Below are 26,516 nucleotides of genomic sequence, written 5' to 3' on the forward strand. Positions count from 1 at the left end.
AGAGAGAGAGAGAGAGAGAGAGAGAGAGAGAGAGAGAGAGAGAGAGAGAGAGAGAAAAAAAGAAAGAGCGAAAGAGAGAGAGAGAAAGAGAGCCATGTGTAACAGTGTCATTTACGTGCGACAACGCAACGATGATGCACGATTTGGGGACGTTTCAATAAGATTGAATAAATATGCAAGTTGTGTCGTGCAACATTTATTTTTTACACGATATTCTACTCATTTTAGGGTCACGCCTGTATTGCGTTGAGTTTCGATTAGCGTTTGATTGTTTTTACACGAATTGTACGCGAAGCACTATTTTTTTTCTAGATTGTTAGATATTTACTCTTAAAACTGTTGTTGTTTAGTAAAACACTCCTTAATTTTATTTGTCACGACATCTAGAATAGTGCGGCTATTGGATGCAATTTGAATAATTGAATTGAAATTTATTGATGTAATCGCCAACTTATTGGGCGAAATCGCAACAAGTGACGGGAGGGGGGGGGAGGTAGGGAAGGAAGCGGAGCGGAGTTGTGACTTTGTGTATATATATATATATTTGGGCGTTATGTGCCTGTGTAAGAGAGGGGAGTAATTGAGGCATCGAGCAATCGAGAGAAAATCATGTGAACCATTGATACTATGTACAGTAATCAGCGCTTAATTATAGAAACCTATATATAACCTAACATTTTTACACACATTTTGTTGTTGTATGTTTCACATAAAATTGTTTTAAGTTCGAATCCAGCTGTTGCTAACGTAAATCATCTCCGTTACTTAGAGAAATTATGTATCATTAAACTATTTAATGTTACCTATTAAAATATTGTGTAAAATAACTGCGAGGATATTATAATGGTTCCAATAAAACAATCGTGTTTTGTTATATAGCTTATTTTGGTTGTTTTACTTTTACCGGTCGACTACAAAAACACACACGTTCACTGCATGGTTGGTTACTCACAAAAGAAAACAATAAAACAGGGATTTTGAGAATTCCCACAAAATTTATATACTTCCACGCCAAACAAACAAACAAGGTGATACTGCAGACTTTGTTCCACACATAGATTTACAGTGTTATGACATGCGAACAGCAAACAGTTCACGATAACGACGCAATACGCGTCGTATCGTACGCGTCGTACGCGTCGTATCGTACGCGTCGTACGCGTCGTATCGTACGCGGCGTACGCGTCGTATCGACCCGTCCCGTAATTTTATAAAATAGCATACATTCACATGCGCTGGGGCTCGCGGAAGCGGGCAGCTTGAGCTGCTATTCACTTTTACGTGCAGCGCGTTCACGCACGCCCACGGCTCCTAAATCTCTATATCGCATTCCCATATTTTTATCCGCCTATGACTTTATCTCCCCTTCCCCTCTCTCTCTCTCTCTCTCTCTCTCTCTCTCTCTCTCTCTCTCTCTCTCTCTCTCTCTCTCGCTCTTTCTCAAGCGCGCGCACGCGCGGGTACGCGTCTCTCTACCCATCAAAACATCTAATGATGGCATGCAATTTTAATACAACGTTTCGTCTGCATGGCTTCTCTACATTACATCTCAATTACGGCAACCGCAATCGCAGTGCTCTATGGGCAGACGCACAAACATACACACGGGCGCGCCATGTTCCTGTGTGGAGCGGCCGAGAGCAGTGAAAAGTTCTCCGCACAATAAGCGAATTATTTACTGAATGATGATGACAAATCACTGGCAGCTCCACTGTAAGAGCAACGGTTCGCACAGCTTCCCCGTGATCATTCATAGAATTTGATATCGATAATTGTATGGTAAAGCAAAACATATTGAAAAAGCGAGGTACAATAACGACACCGACAATGCGCGCTCTAGTAATGCCTGGAGTAAGATAATATAGGATCTTACTATATTATCTTACTCCTGGTAATGCCTGGACGTGGCAAAACGTAACAAAAATACTCTCTGAAATCGCGTATAAAAGTCACCAGGCCGCATCACCAGGCCAACATTCTGCATTCACCGATTCCATGTTTACTCAACCCGAGAGCTGTCGTGAAATCGAAATACTAGCCAGTTGCTGCAAATGTAGATGCTGAAGCATTTACATATCGGTAATACTAGAAGGTTTTTCATTTCAGTCACGTAGGACACTTAAGCTAACATATATCGCTATGGACGTAACTTCGGTGCAACAAGAACTTCAAGAAGTTTTGGTTGACGTCTCAAATCAGAGAACCAGCATACCACTTTTCTCTGAAGTGGTCAAAGCACTTGCTGATAAAGTATAAACAACATTCCCCTAACTTCCATCTACCCTTTCTCTACACACACAAGTTTACGTTTTCAATAGTTATACGTGTTAATTTTCAATTGTGTATAGCTAACATAATTAAACATATAAGAGCGACTGTCAATTAACACAAAACCAGCGACTGGTGCCTAATCGAGTTTGCCGTTCTAGAATTCTACAAGATGTTAAATTAATTACTTGCAATGATTAATATCCCATTAAGCAAATTTCACAAATTTTGATTCCTTTTTATCTTTTCCGAGTCATTTAGTATAATGAAGACCCATCGTACTACTGTATAATGGTGTTATATTAAATGCCCAATACCTTTCAACAGTCACAACAAGAAATGCCAATGTGACCGCTAAATGTACACCATTGTACTCTGTGGAAATCGTAGTGACATTACACATACTCGCGAACCACATTCGCTCGTTACGCTGATGAGACTACGATGATTTCTCTAAATCCCGGCCCGATTCATAGTAATCTTTTAGTAAAATATTGACTTGATACGAAGACAATAATACAAGGATCCTGTTACTAACATAAAATTTTCTGTCCCGGTTTTTTTTTATTTCTATATAAAACACTTTGTATACACACCTTCTAATCCATTGTTTTTCTCTTCAAATTAAGGCTAATATAATATACGGAACCCGCTTATATTGCATGAGGCCATGTCAGTGCTGAATCAGCAACGGGGACGTGCGTGTTTTGCCCATGGTTCCCTCAGCAGGAGACACCGAGTCCCCCAACAGTTCTTATAATAACTCACGTCACGTAAATCCCAGGAAGATTCTGATGGTCTACATTTTACAGTGGAGGTTTGCTAGTGACGTGCTCATATCAGTGGCTAATGCCATTATATTAGAGGTTCTTGTAAGTGGACCTCTAATATGTACCGTATAGTATATTATATATCAGAGAGATACAATACAATTTAGCAGATATATGCGGGAGTAATCAACTAAGGCAAGCATTAATTCGCGAGTTTTTGCTATTATGTAGAAAGGCAAGGGAAATCAATCACTTGCGTACTTTCATTCTGCCTCGTGACGAAATATGAGCGAGCTGCATTCAATGAAATCGCTCATGCCAAGAGCCAGTTGTCGAACTGTGTGCATCTGCCTCATGATTCGTGATTTGGATCAGGTTACGCCAGAGACATCTGGGGAGCATTGTCAAAACGATCGTAACGCCACGACAAAACGTCAGCTGCGCGTGATAAAACGTAGAACTGGTATTATGACATGAACATTATTATGGTGTGATAGCAAACAGTTTCTAGAACCTCAGATAACAAATGAGTAAGTAGATGGGTAATTCTTGTCGTAATATCGTGTGTTTATGGGTGGGCGATGGCTAAGACGGCACGTCATAAAAAATATGATCGCCAGTTTTGTAAATGTTTTTTTTATATATACGGTACAAAGAGTGAGATTCGTTAGGCATTTTTATGAAAAATGCATTTATAACAAAGGAACATCAAATATAAATGCAATATTGGTGGTCATTGAAGTGTAATTTTGTTCTTTTTTTTAACGAGAGATTTGAATAGACCCTGTTGTAGAGTTAAGAACAAATTATTAGGATTTCTCTAGCATTGAGAGGTTTTTTTTGACGGTGGTTTAGGACTTGTATTCATGCTAACGATCGTTCTGAAAATGCTCCCCAATTTTAGTGTTTGCTGGCTACTTCACGTAATGTTCTGTTATACGTAATGATGTGAAACTTACCAGTGGCTATATTTCCACCGTTGACCTTTCAGCTGTAGTTGCGTAGTCATGGTAACAAGTGCAATAACCGTGGCAGAGAGAAGTTGCACATTAGTCTACTCGCCACGACAATAGCCTGTAGCATGTTTCAATTACGGAACCATAACAGAAGGTATTATATGAACTAGATACCCGCAAAGAGAGTAATCCGAAGTCTCCATTCGACAAGACTTTACCAGCTTCTCTCTTCTCTGCTCACACGAGACCTGAGTCTGATTCCGCTGATAGTGATAATGATGACGCTGCTGCTGCTGCTGCTGCTGGTGGTGATGTTGATGATGATGATGACGATGACGACGGCGAAGACGTCAATGACGACGACGACGACGATAATTGTAATGATAATCGTGGTGGTGGTGATAATGATGATGATGATGATGATGATGATGATGATGATGATGATGATGATAATTTCGTGTGCACGCGGTATATAGTGGCATTTCAGAGAAGCTTTTCAGTCATCAGAGGTCGTGTCTACAGACGATGGTCATTTTCTTGTTGGATATATTATTGGACAGTGCACCGCGTACTGTCCGTTGTTTTGGCGACCGTTCAACGAACAGCCGTGTAGTGAGCAATTCTTCCGCCGGCACTATTGTCTGTTTACACCTGATGTGTGCTGAATACTTGTTATCAAACAGCATACGTCTGTAAGAATTTGGGCTAAAGAATAGGTGATGGATGCCTTTAGTAAATATGGCTGAGTTTGACCAAAGATCATAGAGAGCCTATTAAGCGACTATAATTTATTATCAAAAGTCCATAATATATACGTACCCATAATAGTATTACGGGCTGTTGGTAATATCATGAACACTTATAATATATATATACTCGGTTATATATAGTACACAACCAGAGTATACATATGCTCATGATATTATGTCATCTCTATGCCAAGACTGCACAAGCACACCTATCGTTGATGTACGTTCATGAGCGCATATATATATATATATATATATATATATATATATATATATATATATATATATATATATATATATATATTTATATATATATATGATACTGATAAAAATGTGTGCCCTGGCGAATCCACTGCAAGGTTACGTGACAGACTACTGTATCCCTTAGCCTGTGGTTGCGTGTTTGTAAGTCTACAGCCAGCGCACCTAGCAGAAGGGAACTGAATCGTGCATGTTTTCCAGGGAGATTTTCCATTGGATTTTCTAAATATGTTTTTTTTAAACATTTAACCCAATAAATAACAAAAAGCAAAGTGTTAGAATCGAACCTGATGCGTAGGAATGAAGCACGAAAAATTTCATGAGATTCTAGATTCGTGAACGCGCCTAGAAGTTATACAGGAACAAACAGACCGACACTACTCAAATTATTATATAGATAGTAACCACTTGCTTGATGGTAAACATGGAAAACTGCAATTACATGTCCACACACACACGTACACACGATCATGTAAACAAATACAACGACAATAGTGTTGACCTATAAACTCAGCAGTTCAAAAATATGACAGACTGGATAAAAATATGCATGTTCTTATGAAATGACTTTTATATGTCTTAGAAAGAAGCCACTACTTGTACATGTACATGCATCACATTCAAAATCGAGCCAGCATCATGCCTAATCATCGTATCATATTGTTGTAAACCTTTTTCGACCCGATTCCAATAAGAACGTCCAGTACACGTAAAGTATCCATGCTACACTTTGCCTGAAGAGAGTCAATCACTTTCAATTTAATTTCAAGTAGGATGGCATTTCAGTGTTGAAAAGTTACACTTACAATTACAGTTATAAAGTTTATACATATTCACATTTAAGATGCCGATTCACGCCTAGCTTGGCTGGAATGCAACCAATAGACTTCTTAGCTGACGTCACATGTTGAGTCCCTGCTCCAATCACATCCATCGTTCACGATCAATCAATTCACAATCTCGAAAAACCTACGTAATTCTAAAACCCAATCTGTGGTGTTTAGAAGTATCTATATGATGTGCATACGAGTGTGATGCATGCAGTTTATTCATCGATTTTAGGTTAATAATTGCAACGTTATTCGATACATAATGGTAAATACGCCGCGTATGAAAGAGCCTCACCATAGATCGATGCAATTTCACGTGAACTATGACCATTACACGGGTCCTAAGAGTACGAGCTCTGCTGTTACGCTCAATCAGCCAGGTTAACCTACACGTAAAAATTATTCATACGCTGATGTTCACTTCCTACCGGAACAAATCCAAACAATTTTAAAGAAAAGTAAATCCATTTCCTCGATCCATCGCTGGACCTTTCACCGCATTGATGGGGTTAATAATTAATAACAAACATGTAATCTTCATAGCCAAGCAATAGTCTACAACGGCGAAGACGCCACAGCGTATCACGGCTCCTCAGAACAAACCGAACGCAATCTCCGCCGTTGTAGACCACCGAACCGGCTTGTCGACACTCTGCGCCCTATTGTTCTTTCAACATACCGATCGTGTTCTTTAGCAACTGCAGGTGCGCCTTCGCATGTTTCAGCTCCAGCTCCGCGCCATCGATCAGATTCTTGCGGAACGTCTGCACCCGTCGCGTCTTGAAGTCTCCGAGCTCCGACTTTGCGATCTCGGAGATATGGTCGAAGCTGTCGCGCGCCTGCTGCTGCGCCTGCTCCGCCTGCTGGATGTCCTTGTGTTTCAGGCGCGCCTTCTCCAGCATCTTGTTCGCATTCTCGTAGTTGGCGAGGCACTTGAGCCGCCGGTACAGCAGGTCCTTGCCGGCCGACGAGTCACGCATGTAGTAGCGCAGCGTGTCGGAGACCTTGAGGTCCTCGTCAGACGCGACGCGGCCCTCGATCTTGCGCGCCTTCTCGAAGGCGTCGGCGAGCTGGTTGAGGAAGCGCGCGAGCTCGGTGCTCTCGACCGTCGCCAGCTGCACGAGCGCGCCCGAGATCTTGATGTAGGTGTCGGCGACGTTCTTGTGGCAGCGCGTCATGCGGTCGGCGCGCGCCGTGCCGTCCTTGATGCGCGCGTGGTACTCCTCGAGGAACGACTTCTCGCGCTCGAAGAACTCGTCGACGTCGCGCTGGCTGTGCAGCATCACCTCGTCCGCCGACTTGGTGATGTTACGCAGGAAGCCGCCGAACTTCTCCTTCTTGTTCTTTGCGCGCACGCTCAGGTCCTGGTCGTACTCGAGAAAGACGCGGAAGTTGTGGTCGCTGCGCAGCACCGGGTGCGCGGCGACGCGCTGCAGGAACGCCTCGTGCATCGCCACCGTCTTCTTGAACGTCGCGAGGTACTCCGCCTCCAGCTCCTGTTTCATCTTGTTGAACTCCTCCTTCGTCATCGTGCCCTCGCCCTCGCCGAGCTTCTGCAGCTTGTCGCGCGACGCGTCAAAGTCGGGCCGCGGCGGTGCCGGCGGGATGATGTAGCCGCCGAACTCCTCGCTCTCGACGTAGCGGTCGTGCAACCAGATAAACTCCTCGTGCTGCCGCACGACGGAGAACTCCTGCTGTGCAAAGTCGGGCAGCGTCGTCTTCGTGTGCACCGTGAACTTGACCTTGTCGCGTTCGCTGAGCGCGTCCGAGATGTCGACGACGAGCGAGGTGTCCGTCGTCAGGTCGACCGTGTCCGTGCGCTCCTTCAGGATGCACGGCTTCGTCTCCTCGATGTCTTCGTCGTCGGCGAGCAGGTCCGGCATGTCGTCGATGCCGTCGTCGTGGGACATCATCGTCGTCGCGGTGGCGCCTCCTGCCGGGAGCGAGCGAGAAAAACAATGTCACGATCCGCCCGGCATTGGGTAAACCTCAAGAGCACGTGCGTCGAATTTCACTTTTTGGAAACGTACAGCTTATTTTATTGAAAATTTATAGAGAGTTACTGATTCTCGGCAATTTAAGGCCAAATAATCCTCTACTAGGAGAACTGCATTCCCATGGCTGATATAGTTAACACTGGCCTTAGTTATATAGTTAACACTAAAAAAAGGTTTACAAAGAGGTTTACACCAAACAGTACAATGATTTACCTATATACTACTCCGATCGGAAATGGGTGTAATGGGGAGAATAATAGTCTTTGCTCTTTGTCTTTCGTATCAACTGTCTCTGTGACTCTCATACAGCTTTCTCACATATGTAACATCAGCGAGTCTGAAAAAGCACGAGGTATGACCAGCATTATTGTGTAGAATAAAGAATAGTTGCTCATATATACGACCCCCCCACACTCAACACATGAATATAAAATTAATAACTAACCAATGTACTAATTATGTTGTTATTGTAGCTGTTTTTTTTCATTGTTGACGTTGTTGCTGCTGTTGTTGTTGTTGATGTAAATATTGTGTATTATCCTAATCCGCAGATAGTGTTTTATAGACTCATGTCGCGCTTACATAATATTAGCACACCTATAGCACACCCTAGCACACCCTAGCACACCTGAATAATGACATGCCAAATTTAGAATTTTGCATCTTAAGCTGGGTTTACACTTTCGACTTTATGCAGGCAACTTGGCGTTTTTCTTCTTTCTACCAACATCTCTATATATTATCATATGTTTAAAGCTCTTACGTTATTTACCGCGAGGGGGCAAACGTTTCAACATTTGACCCGGCCCGTAGTGTGCGTGCAGGGCAATGCGGATACGCATTTTTGCAAGTATTCTATGCCAGCAGCGTGGCGCCAATGGCAAAAACGTGCTCTCCCCTAGGTAGAGGGACACACCTCCTGATTGCTGTTCTATGAGTGGCCCGCATGGCAAAAACCTATACAATTCAGCAATACCGAGTTGGGAAAAAAGAATATCTCCTAATCTCCTAACCCTCCACCTCCCAGCCAGTTGGTCACTCGACTTTTACATTTACACTGCCGATTGACGGTTGTACAACAGTGAAACTGGTACAATTCGCCAATTTGACTGCATGAAGTCAGTACCGCTCATAGGGTCTATGTCCCCCAGGGTACGGTCGGAACGTACCCTGGGTACGGTCCGGTATACCGGAACGTACCCTGGTCACTATTTGATATGGTTAGGGTTAGGGTTCGGGTTCAGGTTAGGGAGTAGGCGTAGACGACTCCCTAGACTTGTCAGTGGAGTAGGCGAGATACGGTCCGGCATATTAGATAGTATCAGGGTACGTTTCGGTATACCGTACCGTACCCAGGGTACGTTCCGGCAGTACCCCGGGGGACATAGACCCTCTCAGCGTCAGTACCGGTAGTGAAAACAAAGCTTTAAATGGACCTGTGTACAATCACGGAATAAAAGGGAGCGTCACTCCACGTCGTACCCATAGTCTAAGTAACGAGTCGTACATGAATGACCTGTAGTGTGGTGACAGCCGGCACCATCACTTCACTTGCTCACAACATTCAACATCATAATCTGTGCTATGTAGTACCATAGATAGTACTACTACTAGTACGTACGTGTCCTACGACATTCACCAGCGCAACTTCTATAGTACATCCTGCTTTAAGCATGAACAACGAATTTCTTGGCGTAGAGATGCGATAAATTGAAACCTATATTCATATTTGGTCATTTCAGAAACGAGACGAATACTGGCCGGTCAATGAGGAAGATGGGGTCGTTGTCGTATCAGGTACTACAGATAGGTAGTTTTAGGTTGTTTGGTATTACGTTTATATTTTTATATGAGGTATGTTTAGGGTTAGGTTTAGGGTTAGGGTTAGGGATAGGGTTAGGGTTAGGGTTAAGGTACACTTCTGTAGTATAAGTCTGGTACACTTTGTGTATACATATATCATATGTACCATCTGTAGTACCTGATACGACAACGACCCCTTGAAGTTGAGCATCAATGAATCAGTCACTCCCTTCACAATATGTTCCAACGTTATACACCATTCACTAACTAATTTGGTGTGAAGGCACCTTCATTTAAACAAATATACCGCCATATATGGACAACACGTACAATATACAAACAACCATGAGTCATCAACTAATTACTAATGAACACTTTCAGAAGAAATGGCGGAAAATACTTATAGTGTAAAACCATAGTGGTAAATATGAACACACCTATGCATATGTGGCGCGCCATGTTGCTCCACCTCCCGGAAGTGTATTGTAGTGTATCGTATCAGTGGCGCCCGCAGATAGAAGCACTGGAAGCACAGTACTTCCAGTAAATTTTGGGTTAAAAAATTGTGTTTCTACCTTTTTCTTTCTAAATCTCTCTCGCAAGACTCACCAGATTGCATCTCCAGACGTCTACCATTCAAACATTTGTAGGGGGGGGGGGCATGACCCCATACTCCCCCTAGCATGCAGCGCGCCTGCTTTTTATTATCACTGAGAATTTTATCCTTCTGTGCTTCTACTTTCTTAAGACCTGTGGGCGCCAGTGTATCGTATGATGTTGTTGCGAAATCGAAAAATAAATTGCGAAGCGTTGCTCTTCATTTTTGTCAGCAAATCGTCCGAGTCGTGCAAAATAGAACACGTTCTATTTCTCCAACTCGGCGACTTGACTCCGACTCCAACTCCAACACAATCAAATTTCAGCCGATTAGTTGGAATGCACTTGGGTCAAGTCGGGGGCAAGTTGGAATGCACTTGACATAGGTACGATTTGCTGACAAAAAATCGACAGTGTAAACGCAGCTTGTTCAGCGCTCCCACTTCTAAAGGTGCCCTCACACCATAGCGATCACCAGTTGCGTATGGTTGCGAATAAAAAATAGTGGGCATAAGTTCCGAACGCAACTCACACGCAATTAACTAATATAAGGTGCCGTCACACCATAGCGATCACCAGTTGCGTATGGTTGCGAATAAAAAATAGTGGGCATAAGTTCCGAACGCAACTCACACGCAACTAATAGGTTTTATAGGTTTGAAGTACGCAACAAGCACGCAGGTGATCGCAGACACACGCAGAGTAAGAGTTCAAAAATTTTGAACAGTTCAATAATTCTCTGCGAATGCCTGCGATTAATCCATACGCAACAGGGACGCAACAGGTACGCTACGCACGGAACACGATCGCAACACGATCGCAACTGGTACACAACTATGTTATAAACGCAGGTGATCGCAGGTCCAAATTTGAGGTATCTGGCCAGGTTTTGGTAGCGTACATGTTGCGAATGTGTTGCGTACCTGTTGCGATCATGTTGCGATCGTGTTGCGTGTCTGTCGCAATCCTGTTGCGTTTGTAGCGTACCCCCAACATATTGTGCGTATTCCCAGCGTATCCCCAACCTATGCCCTGCGTATCCAACCTATTAGTTGCGTGTGAGTTGCATGTTAGTTGCGTACTACATGCGTGTTGAGAAATGGTATAAATAGTGGGCCTTTTCTAGATCGGTGTCCGTTGTTGGTGGACCTCCGAGGCGACAACATGGAGCTATACCTCTTGCTGTTATTGGACATCAGTTTTATCTGGTAAATTTAGCACTCCAACACATACAGAATAGAATAAACAGAAGGGGGAGAAGAAGAAGAAGAAGAGTGTGGGTTAGACCATGGATTAGCAGGCGCCTTCACTTTGGTCTCTACGACCAGCTTCTGGTGGAGCTCCGGAACGAGGACCAAGGCGCATTCAAGAACTTCATGAGGATGCCCCCGAGATGTACGATGAGCTGCTACGGAGAGTTGGTCCTCGCATCACGAAGCAAAACACCAAGTACAGGTTGCCCCTGGACCCTGGCCTGAAGCTGGCAGTCACTTTGCGGCACCTGGCCTCGGGTACCAAGTACTCCGACATGCAGTACGGATGGAGAGTACCACCCAACACCATCTCAGTCGTGGTCCGTGAGGTCTGCCAAGCCATCATTGATGAGTACATGGAGGAGGTGATGACCTGCCCCACCACTCCTGAGGGATGGCGTGCCATATCAGACAACTTCATGAAGAGGTGGAACTTTCCCCATACATGTGGGGCCCTAGATGGGAAGCACGTGGCATGTAGGTGTCCCCCCAACAGTGGATCCATGTATTACAACTACAAGGGGTTCTACTCTGTGGTGATCCTCGGCCTCGTAGATGCTGATTACAAATTCATCTGGGCAGGACTTCGGTGGTTTAGGTCTTCGATCAGACGCCAAATCTACAATAAAAAAAAACTGCGAGCTGCAAGGAATAATGTGGGAAGGGGATGAACATTCGCGATTCCACGACCACATCCTCTACGAATGACCCAGGATGTACCCTACTACTTCATCGGGACGATTGCATTCACCTCAGAGAGACCATTGATGAAGCCCTGACGGACTCCGTGGTCTGGAATTGATAACACAGGATCTTCAATTACGGCTCTTCCGTGCCAGGAGGGTTTTGGAAAATGTCTTTGGCAATCCTAGCGCAACGATCCAGGTTTATGCTTGCGCTACCATTCGCAGACATGCTTCCAAAAATTTTCAAGCTTGTATGCAAACTGCATTTGCCTGCCACAATCTCAATGAGGTTACGCTACCCTGGTCTACAGAATCAGCAGCTCGACCGTGTGGAGAACAACGGTTCATCATTACTTGGACCCTGGAGAGATGCCGATATTTATGGAGTTTATTATACAGGTTTTTTACAACGTGACCGATATTCGCATACTACAGCGCAGGTCACAATACAACTTGGTAAAGTTTGACTCAGACTCAAACACGCAACTCGTGAAATGTCTTGCAGCGCAACTACACACGCAACTCGCCACGCAACTCGGTACGCAGGTGATCGCCAGTATTGCGGGGAGATTACACAAGTTCATGTTCGCAACCCACACGCAACCCACACGCACCCATTAGCGTTGAATAGAGTTAGCGTGCCGTCACACATAGCGATTACCAGTTGCGTATGGTTGCGCAATAAAAATAGTGGGGACATATTACGAAGCCGCAACTCACACGCAACTGATAGGTTTTATTAGGTTTGAGTACGAACAAGCACGCAGGTGATCGCAGAACACGCAGGTAAGTTCAGAGAATTTTGAACTGTCAAAAAGTTCTCTGCGAATGCTGCGATCAATTTATACGCAACAGGACGCAACAGGTACGCTACGCACTGAAACACGTATCGCAACACGATCGCAACACGATCGCAACAGTGTACTGCACTCATAAGTTATGAACGCAGGTGATCGCAGGTCCAAATTTGAGGTAATCGGCCAGGATTTTGGTAGCGTAATTGTTGCCGAATGTTTGCGTTACCCTGTTGCGATCATGTGCGAGATCGTGTGCTGCGTGGCCTGTTGCGCATCCTGTTGCGTTGGTGTAGCGTACCCCAACCTTATCTGCTGCGTATTCCCAGCGTATCCCCAAACCTATTAGTTGCGTGTTGAGTGCGTTGTTAGTTGCGTACTACATGTCGTGGTTGAGAAAATGGTATAAATAGTTGGCGCCTTGTCATAGATCGGTGTTCAGCTTGTTTGTGCGACCTCCGAGGTGACAACATGGAGCTACCTCTTGCTGTTATTGGATATCGTTTAATGCTGGTCAATTAGCACACCAACACATTACAGAATAGAATAAACAGAAGGGGGAGAAGAAGAAAGAAGAAGAAGAAGAAGAAGAAGAAGAAGAGAAGAAGAAAGAAGAAGAAAGAAAGAAGAGAAGAAGAAGAGAGAAGTCTGGGTTAGACCATAGAGATTTAGCAGGCCCTTGACTTGGGTCTCTACGACCAGCTTCTGGTGGAGCTCGTCGCGAACGAGGACCAACGGTGCAGTTCAGAACTTCATGAGGATGCCACCGAGATGTTACGATGAGCTGCTAACGGGGAGAAAGGGGGTTTTGGTCTCGCATCACCAAGCCAAAACACGAAGTTACAGAGTGTTGCCCCTTGAACCCTGGCACTGAAGCTGGCCAGTCACTTTGCGGCCAACCTTGGCCTCGGGTACAAGACTCCGACATCGCAGTTTGTACCGTTATTAGAGTTTTTTTATTCACAGGATTTTACCACGTGGACGATCATCGCGCAATTAAACGCAACTAGCACGCAGGTCCAACGCCAACTTGGTAAGTTTTGAACGCAACTCAAACGCAATCTCGTAAGTTCTGCACGAACTCACACGCAAACTCGACGCAACTCGTACGCAGGTGCATCGACAGATATTGCGGAGATTCATAAGCTCAGTTCGCAACTCACACGCCAACCATACGTAAACCCCACACGCAACCCACCGCAACTCATCACCGCAACCCACACGCAACTCACACGCAACCATAGGTTGAAATAGGCTAGAAATTGACAAATTGTTGATTTGGGATTGCGTTTTGAGTGCGTATAAAAATATTTTTTACACGCAAACTCATAGGTATTCAGCGATACGCTATGGTGTGTACGGGGCCTTTAGAAATCAACAAAATTGCTGATTTGGGTTGCGTTTGGTGCGTATAAAAATATATTTTCACACGCAACTCATAGGTGTTCAGCATACGCTATTGTGTGAGGGCACCTTAAGCAAAATTCCCTGAACTAGGAAAATTTCTGCCCTGCTGAGGATATTTTTTAAGAACTAGATTTCTAATAGATCTAAGGAATCTAGGTGCTTTGAAAGTTATCAGAAAAAGAAAACAGTAGAAATAGCAGAGCATAACAATTTCTTTGTACAAATTGTTTGTAACAATTTGCATAACAATGCAACCAATAATGCGTCACATCCTCTAACCTAACAGGCTAATGAACCTGTAGTGATTTAATAGCGGTCACGTGTCAAAAGACAATCTCTTGCCATGAATCCTTTTCGTACGGTTTCAGCAATTCATCTCATATAGTAGTGCCCCATAAGTCCATGTTTATAATATCCAATACTTGAAGCTCATAGTAACTGACCTGAGAATTATCACAGCCACAAGAACCAAAACAACGTGTACTAATAAATATTGTCATAAAATTACTTGTTTCCTTCACAACAACTGGGGATTATTTATTCATTTTAATTAGAATACAAGTACATGCTTCAATCAATGATAAAATAATTGCAAATTAAAGCAATGTTTATATATTCGAAATTCACACAAGCAAGAAATATTGGTAATGCTACAATATTAAAATTGTCTTGGTAAGTTAGTGAGACTTAAATTTCAAAAGACTGTAATAAAATAATTATTTTAATATTATATTATAATATAGCATACAAGAACACCAACTCAACCACCTCTACATTTTTACAGTGTTCAACATGCACCTTCAAAGTTCTCACATTACAAAGTGACATTCGAAAGTGTCACAGAATTTTGTGCACATCGCAGTAGATGATTTGACAGTTGATCAGCACTAATTTGGTATATAAATTTACATCCTCTCGTGCCAACAATACATCATTTTACATAATTGTAACATAGGGCAACACTATATGCATATTCAAAATGCACAACAATCTGACCAAAATCATATTATTTTACAAATTATCTCAGCTGTACACTCGTCCTCATATAACATTTTTGACTAAATGAGGCAACGCTACATCCATGTCATGAACCTGCACCAACTTCTACATCATGCCAATGGCAGCAGTAGCATCATTATCAAGTCCACCCACATACTGGCTACGTTAAGTGGCATCACGCTAATTACATTAAACCGTCGTCCTACGTTCAGCTGTTCTGAGTTTCAACTGTGAGTGTGAGCAATGAGGTGTTGTGACACAACACCTCATGCACTTCAAGGCACACTGTGCATCTTTTCTGGCAGCTGTCTCTCCACTATGCCTCATTTTTCCTCTGAGGACCACGTAGAGGGACAAGTACAATGTCAACTATCTCTGGCAGCACCTTCATTGCTCGACATACCATCACAGCCAATTGTCCAGCAACAGATCACACAACTACACCTCAAAACGATGTTTATGACAGTCCCATCCTCTTCATAGCCTATCAAAATAACAGGGATACAAACAACACACTTAATATAAGCTGACAGAACTAACACATTGTAACCCACAATCACAGCGTGTATCTATGGGAAATCCCAGTGAAATGGTAAAATTTACCGACAAATTATCTGCACAAGTATTTACTACCCTCGTCATTCACACAGACCCAACCAAGTAACAGTGCCCAGCAGGTGGCAGCACCTCATTCCCTATGAGATTCACATCTAAACTCAACAAAAACAGACCGAGAAAACACCAATATTGAACATGACACTTACGGATTCATAGAATGTCCATGCCATAGCTGCCATTAGTGTGCGCCGCAGCGTTCTAGGTAGCAACCCTCTAAGGAAACCATCGAGTCCATAGGTCTGCAAATGCACACAAACAGTCAGCATTCAGATCAGCACTGTAACTAACATTAGGGTCTCACACGACAGACCCCAGGTGCCGAGTGAATTGCCTGGAAAGCTCTCCTCGAGGGAATCCACAAAGTACCAACCGATTATCAACGACTGAAGTCATCTCTACATTTGACAAAAGTTGTCATCGAAGAGGTACACGGGCTCACAGCCAGGGTTCTGCCCTTATCATTACAGTTATGAGTTTTCGATCTGTTTCCAATAACATTCAATCCACGAAAAAGTTTTTACACACAAACACACACACGCACACACGCACACACGCACGCACACACGCACACACGCACGCACACACGCACACACACATATTATATATATAAAAATTGAAATTATTGGAAAAAAAATACACTGTTGCGTCAGTTAATTCAATAACATAGCACATATACTTAATAATTGAAATGATGAATAAACCGATTACAGAGATTTTCATATAAAAAGTTCTCCTTATTTCCAACTTACACGTATGAGGGGCTTTAATCTTAAGCTGATGGTACTAGCATTTAAAATGTTATAGATTTCTCAGTAGTCCTACAATTAAACAACTCAACAGTGACTTCATCGAGACATTTTTCCAAAGCAATTCCCCCCATACTACAGAGAAAGGGGTCTACATCAGTCAGCCTGATCACTCACAATATTAAGCTGCACTGCTTTTACCTGAACTAGAAAATGTTTGAAATGGTAGTATAACCAATGGATGTTTATTTGTTGTCTTTGCTAGCTATGTGCACCTAACCAGATTTATAGCTGAAATGACACACATGACCCTAACTGACCTAATCATAAAGTTGATGGCATCTGCCTTGGCAGGCAAGGAGACGGCAAGCATGGCATGCAAGGACACGGTGGCCCCACTATGACACAGACACATTCTAATTTTGAATCCAGAGCACCTCACGTACAGCATTCAACACAAACGGACTACAACAACACGATAAAGTGAAGACAACTATTACTCTTTCCTCCTTGAAATCTAAAATAGAAAAAAGATAGATTACTGAAAATATAATTGTTACTTATGTAAACAACTTTATACAGAATAGAATGAAATCTTCTGATTAGAAAATAATTCATTTCATAATCACATACATAAGCAAGGTAACATAGGAAACTATATTAGTAAAAGAATCACCCTATCTAAGCCTTGGTCATAGATTTTCTGGTTTTCCTGAACGTCTATAAAAATTTTCTAAAAGAAACATTTGCATGACTATCAGAAGTAGATAATAGGGTCTATTATCCCTATTATCCTATAGTCCCTATTATCTACTTCTGATGACTATCCATCTGATTTTGTAAACTAGTTTTGTTAAGTTGCACCAGGTACAGTAGTTATCAAACGCAATGAAGAGGATCACAGGAGCGGGTAGGAACAGCACATATGCCAGCACTTGTAACATGTAGTACTAGTACAACCCAAAAGATTAGTTTTTTTACTACCATACACAAATACGAGGGTACTGAACTACATCTGATAAAAAGAAACAGCTTTTTTAAACTAAGTCTGTTATCAGCATGCCAGGAGCGTGTACAGAAGGGGGGGGGTCCAGGGGGTGCGGAGCCCCCCCAGGCTCGCGCAGAAAACGTATCTGAGGTCTAATTTCAAAAAATGTTTGGGGGAGGACCCCCCAGACCCCCCTTCGCGTGCTCGCAAGTTTTGGTTACGGTTAGACCCCCCAACCCCCTGCTACAAATCCTGTACACGCCCCTGCATGCAGCAAGCAACACTACACTGTAACAGCAATACGTTTCCATGCACCTATCCAAAGCCTTTGACAAGCAATCGCCATAAGGGGGGCTTATGTCGGGCTTGCTATCACTCGACTGGAAGCAACTGGCTGCAATTCACGGCGACTGCAGTGCTTAGGTCGATCGACTGCGACGCGACTGTCTGCGACTGGCTGCCACTAGTTGCTCGGAATAGAACAGTGGGCAACTGATCGCAACTAGTCGCTGCTGATCGCTTCCAGTTGCTCGAAATCCAGTTGCTTCCAGTCGAGTCGGCTCGCAAGCTCGACATAAGCCCCCTTTACGTTTAGACTTTAAATAGGGCAACCCTCACATATTTTCGACAAATTTAATTTAAATTCCTTTATTAGAAAATGTCTCTTTAGTGAATCTCATGTCAGGATGTTACTTTGCTAATTAATTGAGTCACTATGCCACAATTTTATTATTACTAACAGGTCAAAGGTCAATAAGCCTACAACTACGATAGGAATGCACTTTTTGGATCTAGTATGAGTAGGAGCAAGAATAGCCATTGGCGTTGCAAACACCCTATTGTTTAGCATGCGTGCGAATATAGCGCACGATAATTGATCGAGGTAATTAATATTTCAGGACATGTGCCTATAAATATCAAGACGTGGACGTTTATGCAGCTACGTGGGTCTATGGAATTTGTTGCAACCATTGCACTACGTCTTTACAATCATGAAAACACAGCCCTTTCTATACGTACATTATGTGACAGGAGCTTCCTATACAAGTACACAACTGGATAGACACTGCACTGTTAAATATTCAGGAAATTCAAATCCCATAATGTTTCAGTAACAATAGGTCGTTTTACAAAATCACAGAATTACAAAACGCCCAACACATTAGTGGTGGGCCACAGAAAAAAGCTTCTCCAACCATTCTCTGGTGAAATGGCTGTGAAAATAAAACTCTTGTTAATTTCTAGGCCGAAACAATCACGTACATATGCTCAACACACACACACAATCACCCCCGCACAAACACACTTATGCAAGCACGCACACACACGTCAAGGCTGATGCAGTTTAACTGCATGCAATTGCCCTGCCTCCGTGGGGTACGGCCTGCTAACTTAATCGATGCACATCAGTTTTATTAGTTTTATTTACAACATACCTGCCGACCTTACCTCACATTATGTTTAAACGTCCCCGGGTCAGCCCCAGGTGACACACGGGATTATACAACTGGAAAACAAAAAAAGAGAAACACCAAGGTGAAACAGGAACAGCCTGCATTGATCAAGGACAGTCAGGTAACGGTTACTATAAACGTGGAAGAATACCACCGGTCTCGCACAGAGAAAATCGCCAACATTTTTTCTCGGCGTCGGCTCGCACCCGCAGGCATTTTCTAGCGGGATCCCATTCAACCGACCGATCGATGTACCGGAGTGCGACTCATTGTCCACTCGCTCACGTTCTGAGCAACAACAGAAAGAGATTGGCGACTAGTCTTCCAGGTTTATAATAGAGCGATAAGGCCAAAACAAAATATAGGTGTGGTTACGGTTTCCCGACCGACCCTATTTATTCCCAGCGACCCTAAACATTTTATTGTCAATTTTCCTTAAAGTAAAAAATAAAAAAAATAAAATGAATTGGACAGTTCCTGCTTCAAAAGGCACAACACACATCCTTCGGACATGGTTCGTAAATAAAACATGTCAAGAAAATAAAATGGTTTCCCTACCTACCTACCCTATTTTTTCCGGCATGTAACGGTAACCACACATATATTTTGTTTTGGCCTAATGTGAAACGGCAGGATGCGTCGGCGGTGGGACAGCGAGTTACCTTGTACACGAAGCCGATCGCGTTGAACACGGTATCGAACCGTCGCGGGAACAGCTGCATGTTCGTCTTGATGACGTCGGCGGGCTGCGTGACGACAGACGCCAGGACGCCTGCCGACACGCCGCATCCGAAGTGAATCAGGGGAACGTAGTTGCTGTCCATCGCCTCTGCACGACACAACACAAAAAGCGAGCGACGCCGGTCAGTCCTAGACTGCTGGGGAGACTCGCAACTATTCGATTGACGTGAACGGCGGCAGATCTACTTAATCGGCGACGGGACGTTTTAAAAACTAGTTACTAGCATGATGACATTTTGGCGTGTACACGTGGACGTACATGTACAGACAGGGTGAGTTCGGCCGCGGCCTAGCAACAATATCCAAGTCTGTATATAGGTCAAGTCAGGCAGATAGATCAATTATTTTTCGCATAGTGGAACGTCTGGGTTGCTTCAGGTTGTCCTGTATGTGGTTCAGCAGAGTTTATATGTAGGTTGGGTATCGATAGTGAGCCAAACTACGAACACACCTCAGAGGGAAATGTCCACAACAGTCTTTACTCGACAAAAAGAAACGTTCTACCTGCAGCGTAATCTGCATATATGGCATACAGACGAATTTCAAACATGTTATCTCTATCATGTGGGTAGAAATTGCATGAAACAGATGATGGCATTACCATGTGGTACCAACTTCTTTCCTTGTGTGTAAAATACGAGGTAGAGACCTGAAAACGGGGCATCACGCAGCAGGGTCGCTGAAAACCCACTGTATAGACCTGGCAAAGAGAAAACCAGAGCTGATTGAACATTAAAGAGATATATAAAAACAGACTTGTATTAAATAGTATATGCCAAAAGTTTTATAACCATCTAGCCAGGTGGATTGATATAACTAGTCGTTGACGTAAACAGACGTTTTCTAAAACAATTTTACAGATAAAATGTCATTTTAAGAAGGCAAGTTATTTACAGTTAGTAATTAGTGTATACTTGCTAATAATTAAAAATATTAATTTTCAACATTTTTAAGGCTCGCCTTTGATAACATATATATATAAAAATATAGGTTTTACGAAATAAACTGGAAAATATATAGATTACTCAAAGTAGAAAACACATAAAGTGGAAAACACAAGAAAAAATGGTAAATATAGGAGCAGTCCCACCCCTGAGTTCTTATTTAGCTAATTTGTAGTCTCTAGCTAACTTGCCATCACAGCAAATTGAAGAAGAAACAATACCTGCTATACCCTCCTTAGCATATATATCCCTAAGAGCATGGATTATCCCTCTATACTGGAAGTAGTTGCTCTGAAAAAGAAGTGACACATTAAAACAACACGCCACCCACTGGAGTCTCTTTTACAGACTAATAGTCAAAACAGGCTTTAAAAATGTAGTGTTAAGTATTTTATTCTTCAGATATCTCGAACAATTGATTGGGACTGGCATAACATTGTTCACGTATATTTAAATTTCACAAAATATATATTTAAAGACGTAAAACAATAACAACAAAAATCATCAACATTTATCACATGTTACCCATGTCATCATGAATAAATGTATCCATATTTTCACAGTGTTGCTAATACAAAAAGCATAATTACCTCAAAACGTGTTTTTATGACTGTAAAGGGGAGCATAGCAATTCCAGAAACACACCTTGCTCCTGCTCCAATACCGATTGTCTGGAGAGGGGAGTGTGTGTCTACAGGCCTATAATAATAATAAGGAGAATGTACAGGTATAAAATATGTATATATATTTATAAAGGCTAAATGATCTACAAGTATATGATTGTAGATCTGATAGAGCAGCACATACAACACAAAGAGAAACAGAGAGAACAGAGAAATTATGTTGACATTATATCCATAACAAACACTGTGGAGAAGTTCATATCAGGACTAACTAGATAGAAAATTTCAGAATTATGCATGCATGCTACATAATACTAAAATTCACATTTGATTTATAGTTGCCCAATTTATTATCTACCTTTGTATTAATCAGATTAACAAACAGTTTGTAACTGTAATGTCACTATGACTCATCAACGTTTGCTACCTTAACACGTAACATCAATTACATTAGAAGTAGATAGGGAAGGAGTGTGACGTCAATAAACAAGGGAAATTCGTCATTTACTAGCCTTAGAATGCCTACCATTTACTACGCGTAACTCAACCAACTGGAGCTCAAATCGTACACACTACATTCGCCTAGCATCGTGCGAAATCGTTTCCTCGTATACACCCGCAATCCGGAGATACAGACTAAAATGTACGACACGATTCTCCATTCTGTTGCCAGCAAACCGAATGTATAACCCGCCCAACTTGAAACAAACGACAGCTACTAACGACTCTTGTGCACTCTTGTGCCTTCGGCGATGCGGTGTGGCTCGCTGGGAGATTGGACATCGACGCAACACTCGGCGAGCTAATCTTTGACCTATTTACAGCTGGTATGCCCCCCACGCACGCACGCCCACCACAATCAGCAGCAGCTCCAGCTCCAATCTCCCAGCGAGCCACACCGCATCACCAAGGGCACAAGAGTGCACAAGAGTCGTTTGTAGCTGCCTTTTGTTTCAAGTTAGGCGGGTTATACATTCGGTTTGCTGGCAACAGAATGGAGAATCGTGTCGTACATTTTAGTCTGTATCTCTGGATTGCGGGTGTATACGAGGAAACAATTTTGCACGATGCTAGGCAAATGTACTGTGTATGATTTGAGCTCAAGTTGGTTGAGTTATGCGTAGTAAATCGTAGGTATTCTAAGGCTAGTAAATGACGAATTTCCCCAAGTTTATTGAAGTCACACTCCTTCCCTATTATCTACTTCTAATTACACCATACCCAATATTTGTCTTGAGCCAGTGCAGTGAACAGAAATAAATGCCCACACCAGGTATTGTGCGCGTTATCGACTGGAAAATAGATTAACAAAGGTGTTTTTCATAACCCATATATGTTTATATATATATATATATATATATTACAAGAAACATACAGCTAACCAAATTGAAGCAGTTATTGAAAGCTCTCGTCCTGGCGATATAGATGGGAGTACTCACAGGTGTCATTCCCTTCCACAGACCTATGAAGCGTTCCTTACGGACTACTTGAGCGATCACAGAGAGCAGACCTTGTGCACCACTAGTTCTAAAACAGAAAATCCGAGTCAATGTTTAAACGATCGACAGTGATGAAGGTGACATTGTTTGTAAAATGGTTTATTATAAACAGTTATCAGTGACGGTTCTGTTTATAGTAAAAGGCCATACAGCAGACTTTCACACAACTGTAGAACGTTTAATGCTAAAATTAAAAACCAGATTCATAAATTTGGCAGGGCCACGTCGAGGAAACAGTGCCATATTTTTTAACAATTTGCCTGTTTTAAAAACTTCCCATATTGTAACAGATAAACAAAGGCACCAATTGTATTCAAATGTATTCTGAGTACAACCTTATGTTGCATACTATGTGGATCACAACATCAAGGCTCCATCGTAGTTCCACTAACCAATTGTCATAAACACGTGTACATTTTTATATATATATACGTCAACATATAGAGATGAAGAAACCTATACTGTATCTGTAGGCATGTTCATGTTACAACTCTTATTAATGCTCTGCTATACCTATATACATGCACAATATGTGTTGGCCTGGAGATACTCTGCCACTTATGCCTGGTAGCAACATAGTAACACCAATTCTAAATAATGGAAGTGTGGCTGCATGATTGATTGTTGCTAAGCAGGCTGCGGAATCATTAATAATAGTGCCGAATAGTCATCAATAGATGCAAGGGAAAGAGAAATTCTAACCCCAATTAGGAATTATGATGAGGATATAAGAACACATTTCCAGTCGCATAATAGGTTAAAACCCATTATTTAATTGAAAAACATGTTATTATATCCTCATCGTAATTGCCAATTGAGACAATAATTTGTGAAAAGTGGTTGATTTTATAGTATCGAGTAAGCATGACAGATTATTCCCACTAAAGTATAATATATTATTTGTTATTTACTTAAATAATGGAACTACATTGATAGATGAATGTGTATCAATGGAAACTTGGAGTTTGTGTTCAGATTTCAGTATCTCTCTTTCAGAAAGTGTTTCAGAACTCTGTCTACACTCAATGTAGTCACGAGCAGGTTTGGATTGTCTTTGCTATTATCTTGCTATTTGGTAAAACGTTTAAAGAGATTATGTATACTTTGCGTGAGTTGGCGGTGTACTCAATTAAAAAGTGGCGGCACAAAAACGCTAGCAGCCACTGGCTTAAATTTCAGCAACAGTGCCAGTCGCATGTTTAGTAGTGTGTAGTGCAGTAAACACCGTGTCAGTGCAGCGAGTCATAATGGTAGCAGAGAAATGTTCGTGTAATCGCTATGCCATTTCCATTATTTGGAAAGTGGCAACTATACCAGCTGTGTACGTGATACCAGAGTCGGTACACATCAATATGAAGACGAGAGATGCTTGGTGCTTATAGTAAATACAATAATATATAATATATAAGTACAATTAGCACATAGACATACTTTCCTGACCCAGGAGATTGTATTCGAGTTTTTACTAGATCCAGAGGCTGGAATATGACAGTTGAACATGTTCCACTAAATGATCCTGCTGCAAATGACTTCACTAAAGGATTCTGTAAAAGGAACATAAATAAACAATAATAATCCTTAACAAACAGAAAGTGCAATAGTATGCTATTAAAATTTGACATAAATGCCCAATATTGCAATTGCAAGATTTTACGTTAGACGGCATGATCTATTCTATGGGGAAAGCCCCGCAATTGATCATGAAAATGCATTGCCTAAATTTAATAAATATAAACACTTACAGAAATCACCGCATCCATTCTTTCTCGCAAATCTGTAAGATTTGGGGCCTTAACGGTCATAAGCCCGATTGGAAGTACCAGTATTTAGCAGACTGTACTATGCACAAAACGACCGCAACTTTCACTAATTCCCTCGGGTTGTGGGAACGTTGTGATGAGTTTGCTCGCAGCAGTGCCACTCCAGCGTCTTCGCGTGAGTATTATTGGCCGAGTTACCATAGGCACAAGCCTCACGGTCTTGTAAGTTGTAGCAGCTGTACTAGTACTACTACTAGTACTAGTTCGACACCTTCACTGAGTGGGTGCCTGCGTGGAAGCGCGCAGGTTTAATTTGATAGGGAGCTAATCCTAATGACGTTAGACAGAAATGTTATATAATACAATATAACGTTATGTGTCCGAATAATCAATGTAATATATTCTCATCAAATAGAGAATCATTATCACAAGCTTGAGCCGGCGATCACAACGACTAGGACCTACAACAACGCAAAACATCGAAAACAGCACATACGGTTCATTTATGAACTCTCGTCAAACTCGCTACACGAAAAACGAATGAACGGTAAATCGGTGATCTCTGACCCTACTCTCACCCCGGCTTTGCTGCCATCTAGTAGTGGTCGTAGAAACTAAAGGTTCTGACTGTTCGTCATCAATGACTAAATCAAACCCTAACCCAAAACTACTAAAACTAAGGCAATTTCACAGTAGAAGCTAGAGTGAAATTATATGAGTGCACGATACTCCTATCTATATTAAATAATAGTAAAACTTGGACAAACCTAACAAAAAAGGAAATACAATTATTGGAAGGCTTTCAAAATGATTAGCTACTAGGTGCACATAGTAAAACCCCACTAATCGTTCTAAGAGTTGAGCTATAGCCCAGGTATAATAAAAACTAATACCAATTCTTGACAAAATCTATTATAAAAAATTAATGTTAATACATAATTAATTTAGAGCAAGAACGTTTAATGAGAAGAGTATTGTTACAACAATTAAAATATGGGGAAAAAATTGGGCAAATGAAATCATAGACAAAATTGAAGAATATCATTCTTATCTATTGGCGCCTTGTCAAAAATGAGATGGAAAAAGATGGTAAGATAAGAGTACTACTACCAGAGCATATAAATCAACTATTGTTGATTTATATGCTCTGCTACTACGTACTACGGCGTACTACTCAATTCAATTCAATTCAAAAAATTTATTTATCACCACAATTAGCAAAGATACAATGATACAGAAAACATTAATGTGAGGGGTGAAGGGGTAGCGAAAGACCATAGGGTCATCGAGTCAGCTATCCCTAAACCCCAGAAACCCCAGCTATAACTACACCCAAGAAAATAGCAGGCATCGCAAGTTCATTTAAAAAAATTGTGTACTGACGTTAGTCTCGCAACCTGGTGAGGAAATTTTTTTTATTTGGTTAGAAATTTCTATTCCAGGAGAGAGGGAGAGCCGTATATAAGAAGGGCGATACCGAGAGATAGACAGAAAGAGGGAGAAGGGGAGAGCCGAAGGAATTTAAGGTGGGGAGAACAATTTGCGAATAAAGTGCGTAAATCATATGAATGTTCTTCTATATTATGCTATATTATCTAATATTGCCTTAATCAATCAATATTTTATTAGTTTTATCTCGGTTATAATAATAATTATGTATGTCTGTGTGTTCATGATAGGCCTACTGTGTAGAGAAGGTAGAAGCGCATTTAATTGTATGAAACTGAAAATACAAAATAATATATATATGTATACCATATATATATATATATA

At 41.9% G+C, this 26,516-nt stretch overlaps 2 protein-coding genes across 6 annotated transcripts; both read right to left on the reverse strand.

Annotated features, from left to right (window-relative positions):
• Positions 1-5,378: 5,378 nt before the first annotated feature.
• On the reverse strand, positions 5,379-10,121 carry LOC106805942 (sorting nexin-6-like). 3 transcript variants are annotated; one of them, XM_014807734.1, is made up of 3 exons: positions 10,072-10,121; positions 8,045-8,168; positions 5,379-7,767 (listed from the first exon to the last, which is right to left on the reverse strand). In XM_014807734.1, exon 3 carries the CDS (start codon positions 7,745-7,747, stop codon positions 6,494-6,496), a length of 1,254 nt encoding a protein of 417 aa, XP_014663220.1. In that variant the 5' UTR covers positions 7,748-7,767; positions 8,045-8,168; positions 10,072-10,121; the 3' UTR covers positions 5,379-6,493. The 3 variants fall into 3 exon arrangements, with proteins under 3 accessions (XP_014663220.1, XP_014663221.1, XP_014663222.1); XM_014807735.1 differs by lacking the exon at positions 10,072-10,121 and adding an exon at positions 9,965-10,037; XM_014807736.1 differs by lacking the exon at positions 10,072-10,121 and adding an exon at positions 9,453-9,560.
• A 4,758-nt stretch (positions 10,122-14,879) lies between these two features.
• On the reverse strand, positions 14,880-25,309 carry LOC106805940 (solute carrier family 25 member 38-B-like). Of its 3 annotated transcripts, none has more exons than XM_014807731.1 (10): positions 24,726-25,309; positions 24,415-24,527; positions 22,924-23,011; positions 22,706-22,776; positions 21,452-21,560; positions 21,083-21,152; positions 20,519-20,617; positions 19,839-20,005; positions 16,135-16,227; positions 14,880-15,854 (listed from the first exon to the last, which is right to left on the reverse strand). In XM_014807731.1, the coding sequence occupies exons 1-10, from the start codon at positions 24,783-24,785 to the stop codon at positions 15,828-15,830; spliced, it is 897 nt and encodes a 298-aa protein (XP_014663217.1). In that variant the 5' UTR covers positions 24,786-25,309; the 3' UTR covers positions 14,880-15,827. The 3 variants fall into 3 exon arrangements, with proteins under 3 accessions (XP_014663217.1, XP_014663218.1, XP_014663219.1); XM_014807732.1 differs by lacking the exon at positions 14,880-15,854 and adding an exon at positions 19,159-19,229 and having other exon boundaries at positions 16,143-16,227; XM_014807733.1 differs by lacking the exon at positions 14,880-15,854 and adding an exon at positions 19,172-19,229 and having other exon boundaries at positions 16,145-16,227.
• Between the last annotated feature and the right edge of the window lie 1,207 nt (positions 25,310-26,516).

Source organism: Priapulus caudatus, unplaced genomic scaffold (assembly GCF_000485595.1).
Source record: "Priapulus caudatus unplaced genomic scaffold, Priapulus_caudatus-5.0.1 Scaffold133, whole genome shotgun sequence".
Taxonomy (NCBI): domain Eukaryota; kingdom Metazoa; phylum Priapulida; class Priapulimorpha; order Priapulimorphida; family Priapulidae; genus Priapulus; species Priapulus caudatus.